Here is a 20,311-nt window from a genome sequence, read left to right on the forward strand (position 1 = left end):
CCTCTCTTATGTCTTCGTTGCCTTCTTTGATATTCTCTGTTGCACCCACAACTAATTGGTGGATGTTGTCAATATCTGTTTCCTGTTAAAAAAAAAAAATAAATAAATGGAGAAACAGTGATGAATGCTAAGAGAAAACCCCTTCCAAGGACTTGGGGAATAAGCAGAACTGAAAAATAAAATAAGATCTGGTACTGTTAACATCTTTGTTTCAATGATGCAAAGGTATAGAGGCAACTAAGTTGTGATTTCTTTACATGTGATTTTATGAGCTTGAATGGAGACCACCAGGATCGGTCAGAAGTCTCCCATTTATCTGGAATCCAATCTAACCGGTCTAATTTTTGCTATCCCTTTTGGAAGAGGTGCCCCCATTTCCAGAGGAGCTGCTAGCGCAGTTAACAGAATGCCAGTTCTGAGGCAGAGGGATTGTTCTAACACATGTTCCAGTTTCCATTCCCAGTACGCACTGAGCAGTAACAACTAAATGGCTTGATTTTGCATTTGAAAAACAAACAAAAACCTTTTCCTTCACATTTGCATCAAAGCTTCATTAATCTTAGGTTTACATCTTGCATGCAACCGAGGCCAACACACCCCCAGGAAAATCTTCAAGCTGTATTTGCTGCTGTAGTATTAAATTGTACTAACCTGCTGCAGGACTTTTTCCGTGAATATCTCTTGTAATCTGGAGATTTCCACCACTTTTCCTTCGATTTGTCTTGGCAAAGAACAGAAACACTCCATTAGAAAGCAGTGCAAACAGCTCTTGCTCCTGCAGGTTCAGATTCCCCAGCCCAGCAGGCTGTTGGAACGGCACGGCCGCTCAGCTGCCCGCCTGTCAGGCGGCAGCAGCCTGGGATCGGCGCTCTGACAGCTCGTGGCTGCACAATGCCCACAGTGAAGCTCCGGGAAAGGCTCCACCCGCGGAGCGCGGCCGTCGCTGCCAGAGCTTCACCTCATCTAATGCAGCAAAATCCACGGCGGGCCCTACCTAAGTAGTTAGTTTTCACATACCCTCTTTATATGCCCCCATGAGGCGTGGCGTCCACCTTGCCGAGTACGAGTAACCCCGAAGCTCAGCTCGAGTTGGCCATTGGGGTTTTCTGCACAGCCAGCGGCAGCGCCGCTCTGCCATAACGGCAAGTCTCTGCGCGGGGGTCTGGCGCTGCCCCCCCCCGCTGCCGTCTGCGCGCTCAGTGGACAGCGGGCTGGGAATGGAGAACTTGGCCTTCTACAACGTAGGCAGGTGGGGCACAACAAATCTAACTAGTACTGTTTTGGATAGTTTGAGTGTCGCTCAGAACCCTTCCATACACTGTGGGGCTGCGCAATGTGTAAACTCGTAGAGTTTGTTTCGTGGGTGCTCCTATGTCCTCCCTCCTGCTCCCACAGCTCCTGCAGCCGGGTGTCCTGCGGCACCTGCACCCTGGGAGGGTGTTGTCCGGGTTGTGGGACCAGTACGCACAGCAACCCATGTGGTAACAGACCACTGTACCTGACTTCATCGAAGAGATTATTCATTTCACCAACCAGTCTCTGGTTCTCCTGTTCAAACTGGAAGGGAAGAAGGAAATAACACACATGAGTTCACATGCTTGGACTCAGGGATCTTTCTTCAACCCCCCCACCCCTGATGAACCACCCCCCCCCCCCCCCCCTTCCCTGCAATCTATTTACAGTTTGTCTCAGCTAAATCAAGACTTACTAATATTGGTCTAAACAAACAATATGAACCAGCTTGTTTGTAACAGTCACTGTAACACTTGTCATTCTCGTCCTGTTAATGAAACAAACCCCAAAAGAACTGGAAGCTTTTGCTCAACTTACTTTGCAGTAAGGAAAAATAGCGTAGATGAGATCTGTCCCTTTTTAATTATGTTAGAAATTTGATTGGGGAAAGCTTGCACGCTTGTGAAAGGATGTGATTCTCTGCATGACATCTCTGCGCTGTCCTTCACATTGGTCATGTACTGCTCGTGGCATGAAGTTAAAGGCTTTTAGCTTTTAGCTACACTATGAAGTAGTTTGACATCTCTTACCTCATACTTCACAAATGCATTGGCGTTTGTTATTCCAGTAGACCACTTCCATTTAAAACTCATGAGTAATCAATGAAACATTTAAATACACTTTAGCACTACATTTTTCACATGCAAGCATAAATAGAAGACTTTTTATACAGGAAAATAAGCTTTGACTTTTCACAGGTACTTGACTGTCAGATCATTTGGGATTCATTACAGAACAAGTGATCATGCAGCAAGTATGATGACATGATTTGCTGAAACAAAATCCGCACAGCCGAAGTACAGCCGAGAGAGCCATCTATTCCACGTCGTAGTGGAGCTTGTTGGAAGCTGCACCGTAAGGATTGTGTTTTCAAAAGAGCCCCGTAGGACATACTGAGCTGGGATCTTCACAGAGCCTGAATGAGTTGGATGCTGCAGGCTGGCAGCTGGCTACCGCGGGCTAAAAGCCCGAGGGGGGCCTGCAGCGTGCTGCTCCCTGCCCCACAGCCACTCGCTCGGGCAGCACGCTCTGGGGCCTGCCCCAGCCGAAAGGCTCCTGCCATTTGGGCCAGCAGAGCACCTCGTATCAGAAGGGTCATGAGTCCCATTTTGGGGGGGGAAGGAGGGGAAGTGTATTCAAGGTGTTCTGCCAATTCTACATGGCCAAAGCCGTGGTAACAGCTGGACCTTTGTGGTAGGGACACAACTGAGTGGGTCTTGGCACTCTTCTCCCACAGCTGGGGAACGCCCGGTCTACACAGTTATACAGGAACAGCCGCGCCGGACACAGGTTTCTACTGCAAACATCACGTGCTGCGTGCCTCTGACAGAGCCGAGTGGCACAGGCAGCGGCACGAATGCCAGGAAACGGGATCCAGAATGCACAGAATTTGACGCCGGAGCTGCACAAGGCAGCAAGGCCTGTTCTAGCTCAGTTAATCGTGTTTTGAACTAGCCTACGTAACACACTGGAATTTTGGCGTAACTCAGTCGCATTACGATGTCATTAGTAAAAGTGCAGCAGTCGTCTCAGCCGCCTTGAAGGCAGGGCACCACGCTGTCAAAGACGAAAACGCCAACAGAGCGGCACTGCTCACAGGTCAGACTCGGTTTTCAGTCGGTGCAGTAGGAATTGCTCGCTGTCTGAGCACACGGCGAGAACAGGAGGTGCTGCCCAGAGCAGAAGGCAAGTATTTGAAAACATGTATCACCTTGTGCAAAAGGCAAAAGAAGGAAGGAGGGGGGAAAGGTCTGAATCACAGAGAATTTTAACAGCCAGGGTTGTGTTACATCAGTGAAAGGCAAATGGGTGTTTTGCTTTCCGAGCAGCGCTACTGAAATAGCTGAAAATGAAGCACTTGGTATTTCAAAGTAGTTTAACCAGCAATGCAGTTCATCGTTAAGATGCGACATGAAAATTAGTGGCTGTAATACGACATACAGTTCATCTGACCCATAGCTTCTTTCACAGACCAGTCTGGAGCAGTACGTAAATTTAACGTCGTTATTCTGCTGCATTTGGTGACGATCTTTGGCTCAGCACTGTGACCCCCACCCTGCCCCAGTCATGCCACCAGCGTCTCCAACCCAGGTCGTTCGAGTTCTTCCCCACACAGCTTGTGCAACTCCTCGCGCGCATTGCTTCAGACGCTGATGTGTGCATCCCTTGAAATGATCCAGAATGTTCCAGTGGAAACTTCTGCCATGCCAAGTACTTCCATAATACTGACACAGAGAAGAAATAACGTGTGTATACCACTTGGGGTGAAGTGAAAAAGATCTAGTGCAGCTGCTGAGGAATTGTCCTGCTCCTCTCGCCCCACATACATGGTCCTAACCAAGGACTGCTGCTCATCTGATTTCAGGGTATGACATTTTAGCTCACTGACCACTTGTTCCTCCTGAGTTTTCCAGCAGGTTAGTAAACTGAATCCCACCCTGGGACCAGATGCTAGGGCTGGATTAAGGGAGAGTGGATAGCCGGAGCTAAGCAAGGCCTCTGCACTGCCTCAAGTCAATGCAGAAAGGCGAGAAAACAAGAAAAGGCAAGCCAGCTTTCACCCGCGTTCTCTCCTTCTGATGCCCCACACCATTGCCACTGTCCCCCATACTGTGCTGTAACATGTTTCATCTTGCTTCAGGCCCATCAGGACCTCAGAGAAACAGTACTTGACTCTGCCACCAGCAAATTAAATGTCAACCTGCATGACATGGGGGCAAATGGTATTGTGTTAAAAATCAGAAGTTTGTAGGTTTAATTTGGCAGAAGTGAGTGTGAAATGACAGGTATGTTTAAAGAAGGGTAACAGTAAATCTCATAGAAATATAAGGTTAGTCTTCTGACATAGGCAATTTATGTCACGAAGAATAATAAAAAATGCTTTTATATTTCTTTTAAAATACAAATTTGTTTCTGCATTAGAGGTTCCTTATTCGGCAAGAACAGCTTTCTCTCCTTGGTTAAAGGACTCGAAGGAGTCCAAGCTCACAGATGAGGAGGAGGGATGTTGGGCACTGCCACCTTCACTGTGGGGCAGAGGCCTCGGGGAAGGAGCCCAGCTCCGTCGGTCAAGGGGGAACTGAGAGGAACACACTGCACAGCTCCCCGAAGCCCCACTGATTTCCACCCTAAAGATCCATGGTTTTGTTAATAAAACCTGTCGGTGTTGCAATACATTCGAAGGTCATCACTGTCTGTAGTGTCTCCTTCTACAAGGCAAAGCATTTGTTAAAATAAAATTGACCAATACAGTGACACTTACTTCACAGCAGTGGATGGTTAAAGGTGTTTCACCACGGCACTGCTTTACGTTCTCACCACTGTTTGTCTCTGGTTTTAGTGAAGTCACCTCAGAACAAAGCCGAGGAGCAGAGCAATGAAATAGAGCCACGAGATTTAGCACCGAGTCCTTAAGTGGCTAAATGGGGCCAGCAAGCTGTAATTGTTTTCTTGACTTCTGTAAGGATAAGTATTTCTGCACAAATATTCAACATCAGAAACTCCCTATTTTGCTGCCTTGGTAAGACTGAGATGATAACTAATTTAGAAGGCCAATTTTCAATAAAGAAACAGTGAATGATTTTAATCCCTTACAAATACCACAAATCCACTTGAGAAAGTATTCTTGAAAAAGTCCCTTTGATATTTAAACGCCTCCACTGGCACGGATTGCCTTTCAAACTGCTAAATGATCTTTGCAATTTGAAATCATGGCTGACGGACCGCTCGGCGCAGACAGTGGTAAGATATGCTGGAACAGTCAATTGGACAAAAGGATAGAGCGCAGAACACATCATATACCAGGGTGTCACAAAGGGATTTACATGATGAGAACATAAACCAAACTCTAATGATCAGCGTAGCTCAATGATTTATGGCTTATTAAACTGGCCTCTTTTATGACAGTGAAATATTCTGTTACCAAAGGAAGGCATAAAGTGACAAACCGTGCAAGATGTCTAAAAATCTAATACATAGAAGAAATAATCACAGTTCTTTTTTGTTATCCCATGAGATAAGTCATTATATGAGATAAGTCATATATACAAACAAAAAGACAGGGAAAATAGGTATTTTCACAACTCACACAGCAAAGCCAGATTTTTTCCCACTCAATGCAACCACAAGACATCTGCTCACAATAACTACAAAAGCCATTAATATACCTGTACTCAGGGTTATAAACTGAAATTTATTGTGCAAATCGTACAATAGTCTGCAACCGTTTTGAACAATGTAAAATGCTCTCCTGTGGGTAAAATACTGATAGAAATTGCTGTAGCAATACGATAGGGCTTCAGTTCATTATTTTACCCACAGGAAGGATCACAGAACCATGACTGAGAATTGTTAAGTATGATTTGACACAATATGTTCCAACTTAAAACCAACACAGTGGTTTCTACACTGTAACCTACCCTCTTCTCACAGCTGCTGGATTTTCTGGGTAACTTAAATGCAGTTGGTCCACGCTTCACAAATCAAATGTTCAAAAAGCAGAAATTAACTTCTCTTAACAGCAAACATAATGCAGAGGAGAAAATTAACTGTCCTTTGAGTGAATCAATTAACCAAAGCTGTGAGAGTTTGTTAAGTGGTTGTAAAGACCCTTTGATTCCTGCATTAAAAGCACAATGAAGTCATTAAATATTGCCAAGTTAGTATGAAGGATTTACGTGAGCAACGAAAAACGCAATGCACATTCAAATATTCAAATTATTTCCTAGTTACACCTACATCCAGTGACTTTGAAGTCTGTTAGGAGTGAAATTATACAGTATCCAACTCATAAGGGCCAACTCTTAGCTATACGTTTCCTCAAAAATGCACTGAAAGAGCAGCTTCACTGGGGAACAGTCACCGCATGCACCCCTAGCTTGTGTGAATTAGCTAGTTACAGCGCTCAAACTGAAACAAAAAACCCCGAACCATCACGTCAGGTCCACAGAACAGAGCAATGCTCTGAGCATCAACAGATTAGGGGCAACATTTGCACCTGAAACCCTGCTGTGCACATACACGTGTTACACAAACATACAACTCTCAGTTTACAGTCTGACAACTCCAACACTACGCAATCCAATCCAACGGTGAAAAAACTACCTGACCCTCACTGGGGGGCATTAGCTATAACCAGAAGAAATCAGCTCGATTTCTACTTGACAACTGCCACGAATACTGACTCACTTTTCTTTGAAATCCTAATAAATGGAGACTCCTTCCAAGGCAGAACGTGGAGGTAACTGATGCTTGTTAATTTTAATCGTAGTCAGCGTGGGAAGCAGCAGAGCTACAGACAGCCCTGACTACGGGTGGTCATACTGTCAGCCTGCAGCGAGGTACAACAGGAGAGAACAGCTCTGGGTGAGATCAGAACCACAGCAAGATTCAACAGGAGATTCAGACATCCAGCTCAGAACCAGCTTTCTGCAAAACTCAGAATGAATCATAAGCAGCAAGGAGGCTGTTCTGTGGTAACTTCCCTTTTTTCAATTCTGGTTTCCTAGTGTTAGTACTGAAACACAAGTACCGAGAGTGCATAAAAATAAATTTAAAATGTAAATTCACACATGGAAATTTAAGAATAAACTATGGCACAAGAGCAGTAATAATATTTCAGTGTACTAATATATGTAGGACTTCAAAGTATGTTATTTTTACTTTGTTAGCATTTTGATCTACTTCTGTAAGCAGGCTAGTAAATTTGTCTCTGTCTTCCTACTGAGCAGACTTGAGATCTAAAGTTTCCAGCACAAGTCATTTTTGTAGGCTTAATCATGGCATTGACATCAAGACGCTGTTATATACTATAAATTTTCTTGCAAACTATAGGCAGAACTGTGTAAGCTAAGAATAAGGTCAGGAAGTGCAGCTCCTGAAAGCACAACAGAAGTAAATCAGCATAAAACAAGTAGCAAAAATTTAAAAAATATACAATAATAATAATAATAAAAAAAGCATAGCACAGGAGAGCTCTGAATGGGTAAAGAATAATAATGGATTTTTAAAAAATGTCTGTCGGTTCTGCCCTAGGAAGAGCTCTCCAAATGCCTCATGAGCAGCAGTTTGGGATTGGGGATTTAGGAGTCTAGAAATTCTTCAAAGCATTGAACTACGAACATAGATCTCTCACTTAGGTCTGGAATCACTCCCCCTCACAAGTGAATAAAGAGAACTTATTCCAGGGAAAAACTCAAATCCTAGGTGAGCAAAAATCAGCATTTTAAGATGTTTCTCTTTCTTCAGTCTTGCAGAAATAGAACAAAACTCTCAGACCGCGGCAACTCATCGAAGTTGTGCAGTATCTGGGGACTTACTCTAAGTGTAAAAGGATTTCATGAAAGTGAAATTTATTTATTCACAAAGTACCATGGCAAAGGATGTAACATGTTTAAAACTTAATTACAGTGTGAGGCCTACAAAAAGTGGTCAGTTATTAGTAAGCCCTGTCAGAGCCGTCACCTCTGAGGCTTGTTTCCTCCTGATCCCCTGGAAGCTTACAGCAAGAGGGCTAATAATATTGTGCCTAAACACAGAAGAAGGAAAAGATGTGAAGAAGTCTTTTTAAAAAGAAAACAGAAAGCAGGAATAAGCCTTTAGATTTCAGACTGGTGCTCAAGAACCATATGAGAGCATCAAGAGCAGCCTCCGAAGAGCCTTTTCTCTGTGACAAACCATACCATAATTACGTACGACTTACTCATCTCTGACGGGAAAAGTGATGCGTGTCGTGTTTGGGAACATCTCTAATCACTGCCAAGGAAGCTTCACATATGTCATACTGCAGCAGCCCTCCCCCTTAGTAAAGCTCACCATTTTGAAAACTGCGCATCTACTGGCTAGTTATAATCAGGTTTTTTTCTTTATATAAAATAAGGGAATGTGTGCTAATGTAGAGAGATGTTCTACAGAATTTTGAACCATGTTCAAAGCGATACATTTTAGGAATATCAAAAAGTCTAACAGATAGGTTGCCAGAAATCATGCCTATGTCCGAAGTTTTGTATTATATCTGTTCAGCTGTAAGCAGAATTGGATCAAATAATACATAAACGTGCTGGTAATGGAAATGCAGAAAAGGTAAAATTCATGAGACTCTGTTGTGACAGAAAGCTTGTAGCTATTCCTTCTAGTAAACCAGTCTGATTTTGATAATCCAAAAAAATTAAAAAAGAATAAAATGAAGTATAACTTCATAGTTATACTTAAATACTCTATTTAAGATGTGTTCTAGAAATAGTCCAAATAAAAATGTCCAAGTAAAGCCAACGCTTTATTCTTTCAGAAATTTCATAATGCTTTTTGATGTTGCCTTGACTTCTGTTTCCTGACTAAAAAAGCAATACATAATTGTAATTTTAAAAACAATTTTAATTTCAATTGTTGAAAAACAGTTGTTACTAATTTCAAGGCTCCATGTAAGTATTTTGTACCAATTTTAAATATTGGCTGCTACCAGAAGAACCAGGAAGCCATGTGCAAAAGATGTACTTTGTTATGGCATTATTCTATATAAAATGAAAGTTGAACGTTAATTTGAGTGAATCTGTACTTTCTTAACACGTATGAATACAGCAGAAAACATGATAAAATGGACAAGACGACACAAGATATACTTACCATTTGTATTTCTTCAGGGGACAGCTCATCTTCACCTTTGCTGTCCCCCCACAATCCAGGATTACTCTGGGCATCAGGCAGATTCCTGTCTGTAAAAGAAACACTGAACACTTGAGACAGTGCAGGACACTGAATAGTAAAGTGAAAATAATTTTTCATCCATTTCAGAATGCTGATGAAATTGTTATATGTCAGTTGCCAATAACTGAGATTCATCCTATATTTACAGCAAAAATTATACCAATAACCTTTAACTTCTAAACTGGGACAAAAGTCTACGCCCATGTTTAATTTTGTGAACTACGAGGAGCTGCACTAAAATATTGACAGCGAAGGATGTAAAACAACTTGCAATGCACTAAGACTTGTTGGGGCACAACAGACTGTAGCGTTTGTCTTTTAAAAGAAGAAAACACACAATTTTCAAAGCGACAGTCTGTATGCTATTACCTTCCAATGACACTTGAGAGAACTACCAGCTCCTCATTCCAAAAAGTAAAACCATAATCTCAAAGACATTTTGAGCAAAGTTCACAGGACAAACTCCATTCCCTCATGCTGTTCAAGCTGCACATACAGTGCAAATCCTACAGCTTGCTGTGCAAGGGGTCTTCCTGCATATAACAGGAATCAGATACTTCCCTTTGAGATACTTCCCTTTGATTAAAGCAAATATATCTGCATAAATCTTAGCAGGAGTTGGGCATAAAAGATCTTGAATGGCTATTTCTGGGATGCTCCCTTCTGGAAGATTTATTTTTAGGCTTAATTATACACTTCTGATTATAGACGAAGAAGATAGAATGGGAAAGAAAAGAAACTGCTACAGGAACCTACTGTTTCTGAAGCTGTTCTGGCATCAGTGTTTAAAATCCTAACGATAAGGCTGCGCTCTGGAGAAGGCCTCTCTTCTCCCCACTGGCTGTGACATTTTTACAAAACCCCAAAGAGAGATTTGCACCACCCCACAATGGATCAAAGCTGAACCTGCTTTGGCTTACAGATGCAGGCTGCAAATTAAACTACAGAAAGATTTAGTTTTTATTTTTGCATAGATTTCAGACTTCCTATTTATCCCAGTCAATTTTTTTTCAGGCGTTTATAAGTATTTTCATTTGTTTTGTTATAACCTAAACCTATTTTTTTCCAACTGCATAAGCAGCACTGATGCATCATTATTCAGATACTGACTTGTCTTGGGAAGCCTCTCAAAGGAGTAGTCCTATTTATAAACAAATATATGAAAAGGATTATAAGGAGAAATTTTCCCTTTTATGCTTCACTGTAATGTTTTGTGAAAACTCTTGAAAAATAAATATTACACAAGACTATTGTTGTGTATGTCTCCTTTATAAATGTGTATTTTGCTTCCCAACAACCAAACCAGGATGTAAAAACAACGAGAACATTACAAACAAGGGATGTGGATAAGGAATATTGTAAAATTAAAAAACCAAACCAAACCAAAAATAGATCTGTTCTTTCTTAGAAGAAATAAAAACACGAGTATCCTTAAAGATTGTTTAGAAAGGATTCAACTCTTTTTTTCCATGGGGTATCATCAGTATTTTAAGTCTATTTCACAGAAACACAAAACTTAGTTGTTTAGATAATCAATGTATTTATATTATATCAAAACTGTAATGATTTATTTACTGGATTCAAAGAAAATAAGATAATTAGTTTATGGAGCCACAAAAAAAAGACATATTCCTATTTCATCCCAGAGGAACCAATTATTTCAGGCACTGTCAGCACTGTTAAAAAAACAGCACCTGTATCCAATGTGATTGCTAATAAGCAAATGTGCTTATGGTAAGAGGTAAGCGAGAAACACGTATCTCCCCAGGGTTCCTCCTGTCACTGCGGTACGTTTCTGGCTACCAGGAAAGTTGTTCTGCAGCTTTAACGGAGCTGACATTAATGCTTTCCTGCAATTCTTACAGCAAAAGCCAAACTACATTTCTTTTGCAGAAAGAGAACTAGTTAACGCATGGTGGAGGTACAAAGTAATGATCAAATCCTCAGAAGTCTTTTCCATGCTGAAAGGAGACAGCTGCCGAGCTTGTGGACCAGTTCAAAAGCTACTCATTATTTACATTTATTTCCATAAACTAAATGTCAAATTTGTAATATGCAAATAAATACTGTCGACATGTAAAGGCAATCTCCAGAGAGACTATTTTCCTACCACGAGGCATGTCCAGCATGATCCTAATGTAAACAGGTGCTTTGCCTCAGAACAAAAAAACCCCAGACAAAACCCCAAGGTGTGCTTCAACACACCAAGAAGGACATTCAGCTGTTCATCGTAACATCCAAATTAAAGACAGGACCACAAGCTGCTCTCAGAAGAACTATCTTCACAGCTGAGATATTTAACACAAGGGACCCAGGCACGCTGATGATGGCTGATTCATAAACACAAATGACCACCATTCTTTAAACACCAACATCCTGAGGATGAAACAGTTGATTTCTAAATGCGATAATTTCTCCAGTTTCTTAAAAATTTGAAAAGTTACTTGAAAAAAAAAATAAAATCAAAGGCTGTAAGATTTAAACAGAGCTTCTTGTTTCCTAGTCATCTCGTTCATGCTATTTCCATGCTTCGGCAACCACCTACCAGTGGAGTCACAAGGCTGATTGCTATAAGCAGCAGCAACCAACACTTACCCTTAGGTGAGGAATCGCAGGCTGTGTGCATTTACAAACTGTTTCGGACAGATTTATTTTGATATACAAGTTTCATAGTTTTCTCAAAGACTAGTCAGCACTCGCTCATAAGGACTGCATCAGCATCACTTACGTGACAGGACTTTCTTATTAAAAAAAAAATCAAAGCATAAACTAATAAAAGTGAAAACTGGAATAATCAAAATTCACATGCAACAAAGATTAATTTCTGTTTATCGCAGTGGTTTGCTGTGTCCAAGGCAACCAAAGCACAGCATTTTCCACAGCACGGCATAGATTTTTGGAGCTAAAAATTGTAACGACACTATGTGGTGGGAGTGCACCTTCGGAGACCGCGGAGACGTTCAGGAAAGAGCACAGGGCAATGAAGATGCTACTACACGGCCGCTCCTCTGCTGGCACTAGCTCACAGCTGCGAAGCACTGATAATGTGCTAAGGTGAAACTCATCGACGTGCCTGTGTGCTGCATTGCTGAAGGCATACTACAAAAATGTAGTAAGCACTAGAAACGACACACAATCAAAACCTTTACTTCTTACAATGAATTCGGCGTCAGGGCGGGGGTGGCGGGGGGAAGCATACTGATAGGGCTGCAGAAAGATAAGCAATGCCATATCAGAAAACGAAACCATTCACACACTGCGAGGTAATTCAGTATTAAAGTCTTCATCCACAAATGGAGTACCCACTTCACAGAAATCCACTCTTTGTAGGGCCCTGAAATCACCAGCCAGAGCAACTTTACTCTTAAGAAAAAAATCACCAAAGAAACAGTAACTGATTATCAGAATAATATGGCCATCCAGTGCACTACTACTATCTTGATGAAGCATTATCCTAACATAATGTCACATTTCATACAGTTTCTGTTTCTCTCAAAAAAAAAAAAAAAAAAAAAATTCTTGCAGTAAATCACAGGGTACCTTGGACTCCTTTAGACAGCACGAGCAGGAGAACTCAAGCCAGGGAAAGCAAGTCCAGAATCACAGAAACAAGACTTCTTTTAAGTTATGAAACCTGAAATTATCTGCATAGCGGTAGTACTCCAAAAGGCACTCTGTAACAAAGTTCTGACAGCGCACACACCCCTGGACAGACCAAAATGGCTCCCTGAAGGGACTTGCACCCCGGCCTTAGAAACAGGCCACCAAGGAATCAGAAGCAATGTTCACAAGTCCTGTCAAGAGTAGATCAGCTGAAATGGCCCTGGGGTCAGAGATACTGCTTTGGACTTCTGGTTATCTCCTGCCCACTGAAAAGATGACATGCAATCCTTCCAGCAGGGAAACTCTATGCTGTGGAGAAGAACGTCTGGCCAGCCAGTAACCTCCCCTCTATGAGCATATTCTACCTTCAAGTTCCTACTGTGGAAGTGTCCCACTCGAGGTCTCTGTGCTTAAAAACTAGAAAGTGTTCCCAGAAAGTCATTGAGCTTCTTTCTAATTCCTTGCCCTCAGTGAAAGGAATGTGGAAACATCAGACAGATCTCAGAAGATATGTAAGCAGATGGATATTGATGAAAAAATAATAAAATGGAAAGAGTTCACACAGTGGTAATTGAGACGATGAGGAATCCAGTAAGGCATAAGACTTTTTTAGACAGTTGGAAAAAGCATGTCAAAAAGTTTAAGATTTTGCTTCCTCAGTCTCAGAATGTGCTTCACAAGAGCCTGATCAGCTCAGGGAAGATAAAAATAGAAAAGGTGCAAGTCACAGGAACAGGCCCTTGTAATGTGAAGAAAGTACTATTGAACAGACAGGCCCTGCCACAACAAGTGAAATATAACTACATTTTATTCTTACCTTTGCTCTCCTCAGCAGAAACTTTTTCTTCAGAATCATCTAAAGGATTCTGTGAAGATTTTTCAGTGGAAAGAGGCGATTTGGACACGTCGCTCTGCTCAGGTTCAAGTCTGGACCTAGAAGCACCAGAGCCTATAATTTAACTGATACTACACAGCTGAATTTCTCTAAAATGAGGACAACCACAGATTATTAAATTCGACACTAACTCTTGCAAACTTCACATTAAAGATTTTCCAGTCAAGAACACCTTTCACTGAAATGTTACTACAAAAGCAAAGAAAGCATTAATAGTATTCCTGAACAAAACGTATCACTTGTTCAGAGTTGAGAATTTTAAAGGCTATAGCATAAAACCCACAGACTTTTTATTAAACTTCCTTTCAAAAACCCAGTGTATTAAAATACACATATTTTAAAAAAACCCAAACAAACATCATTCTGGTCATACTGAAAATTCTTTTCAGTAGCAATAGCCAACACCACTATTTTTTTCAAGTAATAATTACAATTTTACTTTATATTGTCAATTATCATAAAGGAAAAGTAAGAAAATACAACAGAAAGAGCTTTGTCCTGAAACAAGTTATTTTATTTAACTGTCTTTAAAGAATAGTTTACCCAGGATGAAAGTGATCCTCACCTTGTCTGCCAAAGACACAACAGACCATTTACAAGCAAGGAAAAGAACAAATATATGCAGTGGACAGATATATACTACTTCTAAGTCCCTGCTATGTAATTTAATACAAAGGCAATGCAAAAAATGAGAAGCCAATTCAGTGATAATATATTAAGTATTTGTCAACTATGTTTCACTGGCACCAAAAAAAAAAAAAATTAAAATTAGTGGCAACATATTTTTTCCAGTAAACTTCTGTGGTTTATTGTTGTCAACAATGAATTCTGTAACTGCTACGCAGTAGACAGTTACATGCTTAACAATTATGCTGTTAGAGAAGCTAAAGAACAAAAAGCCAAAAAGCAAGGGGCTGAATCATCTGCTGTGGCACCTTCATCACCTCCTCCCCTCTCAATATAATCAACAGTTAATCTCATGATCTGCCATCTTCCCCTACTACTTAACAGAAGGTGTTGCATTTTGTGCTACTTTCCATCCTTATATTGTGTCTAAATTCTAATCCATAATTAGAAAACTCCAAGGAAAACACAGAATATAATGCATTAGTCATCACTGAATGATTATGTTTTTTAAACAAGAAAAAACAGTAACAGGGAACCTTTCTTAGTTCTAAAAAGTCCACAAGTACTGGGCTTTCAGTAATTTTACAAAAAAGAACTCTTCTTCTCTCATCTCCTCCCTCTCAAGTCCCAAATTTGTCTAATAATGAGGGAAAAAATACTTACCTGGATGTCCATGCAGTTCAAATAATAGTTCTGATATTAATAAAAGACCAGTTCCCCAGATAATAAAAATATCATCTTGATTTGCATAATTGTATACATAATTCACAAGGTATTTTAATGGGGAAAAAAAAGTTTAAAATTGAAATTAAATATTATTTTGAATACCAATAACAACCAAGTACCTTTACAGAAAGAACTACTTGTGTTTCTATTTCTCAGCTTTTCATTCTGGGGACCTAGTCCTATGCAATTGGCAGAACTTTTTAATCAAAAAATATTAAAGGCAACTTATGTAAGAAAATTATCACTCAGGCAATTTGTTGAAGAGCTTAGGATGTTTATAAAAGGAAAGATGATGAAGTATACTTTACTGCAAACCTTTCAGTATTGTCTGACATGCACATATTTTAAGTTGATTAAATTGCAGGAAAGATCTGCACTGGGATTAATTTACTTTTAAAGAAATGTATGCTAATGTATGAAGTTTTCAATTAAAAATGAACAAAATGCCTGGGATACACTATTTAAAGAATGCCTAGTTCTTTTAGGTGATGAAACATTCTTCTTATCACATAAAGCATCTGCTGAAATCCTGGGGGAAATTACAAATCTACTAGTTGAAGGCATGTGAAAAAAGACAATTTTTCTTCAAGTCATCATAAAAATTGGTTTATGCCCTGTGATTTACTTAAATTGAATTTTAATTTAAATGACAATTTAGCCATCACATCACATCTACAATGCATACAGATTCCACCTGGTCAACACCTGTTTTCTAGTTCTTACATCTGTAAAAAGAGGCTAAGAGGTATCTTCCAGTATCACATAAAAGGCCTGCACCTTCTGGGTTATTTCTTAATGCCTTATTGCTCTTTATTTACGTGGCATTCTAACTTCTGAAATAGCACTTTCATTGCTCCATGTTTAGCATCCATCAAATTGAGTTGTTTTCTCTGTCTAGTTATCCAAGAAACCTTGAACCTGGGATTTCACATAGAAACACTAATATAAAAGTACAACAAACAGCAGAGCGGGTATTTGTTAGTCAATTCTATAACTGCAGGAACCATGCTACCTTTCTCTGAAGTTCTTCAGTGTGAAGAATACTGATAAGGTTATGTATTTTCGCACATGAAAACTATCACACTGTTTCTCTATGTTTTTTGGGAAAGGTTATGGGAGCTAGAAAAATACCAATGCCTTACTTTTCTCTCATTACTTCTTACCAAATTTCAGAACTGGTTTGTGGTATTTTATTTACTTGGTTTTGCCTTGAATTACTATTTATGTCTCTGGAGGATATATTTGAGTGAATCTAATTGTGCTCAATTATGCTGCATCACTCTGAATAAAACGTGCTTACGCACTTTTGAAAGTACCTTAGTTTCAATGTAAACAGCTGACTGAGCCAAACACCAAACTGATAAAGCAGCATCAAGTCTTGGAAAAACACTCAAGAACTTATTTACCGATGTGTATCTTCTAGAATTTGTTATTTTTAAATAAAAATATACATAACAGAACTTAAGGTTAGAATTCAAATAATGCAGATTGAAAAGACATGGAAAGCCTTTCTCGTATTAAATTGCAAACCTGCTCATCCTCCTTGTCATTCTTACACCTGGGAGTGTGCAGAAAAATAAACTGAAAAAGTATGTTTTTCGAAACTTGACTGAAGCAAAAAGAAATCCCAACAAAAACCAGAACAAAAAGCCAGCAAGCACATCATCTTTAACTTCTCCGAGACATTTTCACCTCTATGCTAGCAGCCTGAACGAAGTAGAAACTCTTTTGTTCAGTTAAGAAGTTACTTTCAAGGTTTTTAATCATGTTTCTGCTTGCCACGAAGGCCTGTCATCTCAAGCAGCATTTATTCACAACACAATCTCTTGCTCTAGCAGAAAGATAGTGGCTTAAAAAAAAAATTTTAAAAAAGGGCAAAAAAGAAAGAAGAGAGAAGGGAACATCTCTTGTACCTAAACAGACAGTATGCTAAATAGCATCTTTGAGACACATTACCCATGTGCATGATTTCATTCTAAATTATTTAACACAGAATATTACTTAATGGGACACACAAATATATTTTGTTGCATTTGTAGAAGTCCAATAGGTTTATTAACCCACATTTGGCTCAGAAAGCCAATGGCATCCTGGGCTTCATCAAGAGAAGTGTGGCCAGCAGGTCGAGGGAGGGGATTCTCCCCCTCTACTCTGCTCTGCTGAGACCCCACCTGCAGTGCTGTGTTCAGCTCTGGAGCCTCCAGCACAAGAAAGACACGGACCTGCTCAAGCAGGTCCAGAGGAGGGCCATGAAGATGATGAGGGGGCTGGAGCACCTCCCCTGTGAGGACAGGCTAAGAGAGTTGGGGTTGTTCAGCCTGGACAAGAGAAGGTTCCGGGGAGACCTTATAGCGGCCTTCCAGAACTTAAAGGGGGCCACAGGAAAGGTGGGAGGGACTCCTGATCAGGGGATGTAGTGACAGGACAAGGGGTGACAGCTATAAATAGAGAGTAGATTTAGATTAGGTATTAGGAAGCAGTTCTTTCCTGTGAGGGTGGTGAGACACTGGCACAGGTTGCCCAGAGCAGCTGTGGCTGCCCCCTCCCTGGCAGTGTTCAAGGCCAGGTTGGATGGGGCTTGGAGCAACCTGGTCTGGTGGAAAGCGTCCCTGCCCATGGCAGGGGGTTGGAACTAGATGGTCTTTAAGGTCCCTTCCAACCCAAACCATTCTAGGATTCCATGATTTTACTGATTTGGTGCTTTAATAATTTACATAAATGAGAAGTACAACACTATTGTCACTCTGCCACTTACAGACTTAAATTCACATGCCAGAAGTGTAAAAGAGCCCTGGATTGCACATCCTGACAGCAGAATTTGCTTATCCAACCACAGATTTCCACTAAAACAATCTCCTTAGAATCTAAACATGAGTAATAGTTTGTTGAATGCCTATAAATGAAAGGCACAGTTAAACTCTTTTTTGACACTACTCACAGTCTCTTCTTATCTATCACTCGCTTAACTCGGATGGCTCTTTGTTCAGAATACAGTTTACACACTCCTGTTCAAGACAGCAGAAAACAAAACCTCAGGTTAGAAAAGCATGACTTCTTTTTTGGAAAATGCAATCATTAATTTTTAACCATTCAATAATTACTAAGTACTTTTTAAGTAATCTTCAATGAAGTCCAAGACAGCTGTTCTGTGCTCCTTTACCTGAGCAGACTGGACACCCTTGTGTGCTGAAATACAGAAGAAAGATATAACACAATCTTTTAAGTTTTTACTGAATTGCACAAAAGTTTGCACTTTCAGGTGACATAAAACTTATATTCAAGAGCCCATTAACATTTTATATATGTTATATATTTAGTATTTATTTTAAACATAGCTAAATTTATATATAGGTTCTGTAAAACAGCAAATCATTACAACAACCCAAAAGGTGAAAACAACTAGCATCTTACAATTTTTATGTTATTGATTTGTTATATATGCCACTAAGTCATATTAAGTCAATTAAATGTCTAAACAAGAATAGATGTCACCAAGCTAAGCACAACAAAACAGATCTAGAGATTTAACTTGCTTAAAATATTGAACTTCTAACATTTTAAATTCTCCAGTGTATAGACTATGTGGAAATCTTTGGGATTTATTGTGCCAAGCATCCTTTTAATTCACATATACTAATATTTCTTATTTTGATACTATGTAGTTCCCATGCATGACTGACTTTCCATGATGCTGAATAATGCTACAACTATGTTTAGATTTCAAAGCTGATGAAAATCTTCGGTATATCAACAAAACACATAAACAGCAAGTCAACTCGAAAATGGCAAAACAGAAGTTCTCTCTACAACTTTTGTAAGACAGTGTTGTAACGGTATGATCCCATACTCAAGCTGTCAAAAATGCTGTTACTTTACCAGGACTCTGTTAACATTATTTAATTATCTCAAAGTTGGAAAGATTATACTGTAATACCCTACAGGTGGAGAAGCCAGAAAGACACAACTGTTGAATTTAGTGAGCTTTGGTTCAGGCCTCTATCCCACAGTGCTAAATTACTATTCAAGTAGTAAATATTTAAGACTACCATTTTTACATTTGCTAATTAGTGTATTTAAACAAATAAATAAAGTTCTATGCTCTGGCTTTTCCTTCCACTAACATTAGAGAAAATTCAGAACTACTCAGTCAATGGGGTTACACAGATGCAAACAAAAAGGCAATGAGACTTCACCAATCTCTTTCCAAAAGCATTTCAGATTCACCATCCAATATTCAGCATTATATTAGCCTTTTCAATAACTAAGGTAAAAACATTTAAGACTTGCTCAGAGTTGCTCAGTTTACCTTCTGTTCTCAGCTGATGAATGGCATCGGCACACGTCCTCATAAATATCTGAGCATCTTGATCTATCTGATCACGCTCTGTATCTGTCATCCTCACATACTCAGACATAATATGGCTGAGAAACAAGACAAACTGTCACTTAAGAAAACCCCAACATAAAATCTACAAGTACACATCTTAAACCTTCTTCCCACTCACCATCCCCACAGAAGTTTTTCTGCAACACTGATTTTCACAGAAAAAAACAGACAAAGTACAATAACTATCACTGATAAAAATGCCCCTTCTATAAAGCTCAGAGGTTTTTTAAAACGTTCGACTAGTAAAAAATGTAGAAAAAGCAATACATCCTATTATCTCATACATAATCAATTACTGAGCCGATAAAGAGACAATATAACTAGAAAATATATCATTACCCTCAGTACTTATTCCAATGAAGCGTATTTCAGTTTTAAAAACAGGAAAACAAGTAGGATAAAGGAATAGCTCAAATGTTGAAAGAAGTACAAAAAACTGGAACCTATTTTACTTAAATGTATGTTTTCATTATCCTAAGTACTGAGCTTCACTTTTAAAGTAGCTGTACTATGAAATCTGTGAATTCAAACCATAGCAAACAATATTGGAAAATAATGCACACTTTTAATATCAAGTCGATCATAAGATTTATTAAAACCTGTTCCTGTTGTTTATTTCTATTTCAAATGATACATTATGTATTTAATATTTTGTAATAGGATTAATATATACCTTTTGGTACTAAATTAATACAAATGGAGGCCTGTCAATAAAATATTAACACAATGTAGCTAACCACCAGAAAAGCACACTATATAAAGGTATTGAGCAGCCATAGATGACAGGATGGTAAAACTTTGCTACAGCAGCTTATCCTATGTTCATCTTGGATTTCCTGATGATACAGTCATCACAGCCT

At 39.6% G+C, this 20,311-nt stretch overlaps 1 protein-coding gene across 1 annotated transcript in view; it reads right to left on the minus strand.

Annotated features, from left to right (window-relative positions):
* The window catches only part of STX18 (syntaxin 18), a 70,507-nt gene that overhangs the window by 2,639 nt on the left and 47,557 nt on the right, over positions 1–20,311 (minus strand). Inside the window, exons 3-10 of the mRNA XM_086464276.1 lie at positions 19,371–19,486; positions 18,173–18,250; positions 18,003–18,069; positions 13,634–13,749; positions 9,133–9,221; positions 1,499–1,557; positions 652–721; positions 2–82 (exon numbers count right to left, since the gene is read on the minus strand). Of these exons, the coding sequence (XP_086320402.1) occupies positions 2–82; positions 652–721; positions 1,499–1,557; positions 9,133–9,221; positions 13,634–13,749; positions 18,003–18,069; positions 18,173–18,250; positions 19,371–19,486 (676 nt within the window). The remainder of the gene's footprint in view (position 1; positions 83–651; positions 722–1,498; positions 1,558–9,132; positions 9,222–13,633; positions 13,750–18,002; positions 18,070–18,172; positions 18,251–19,370; positions 19,487–20,311) is intronic.

The sequence above is a fragment of the Leptosomus discolor genome, chromosome 4 (assembly GCF_034619465.1).
Source record: "Leptosomus discolor isolate bLepDis1 chromosome 4, bLepDis1.hap2, whole genome shotgun sequence".
In the NCBI taxonomy this organism is placed as follows: domain Eukaryota; kingdom Metazoa; phylum Chordata; class Aves; order Leptosomiformes; family Leptosomidae; genus Leptosomus; species Leptosomus discolor.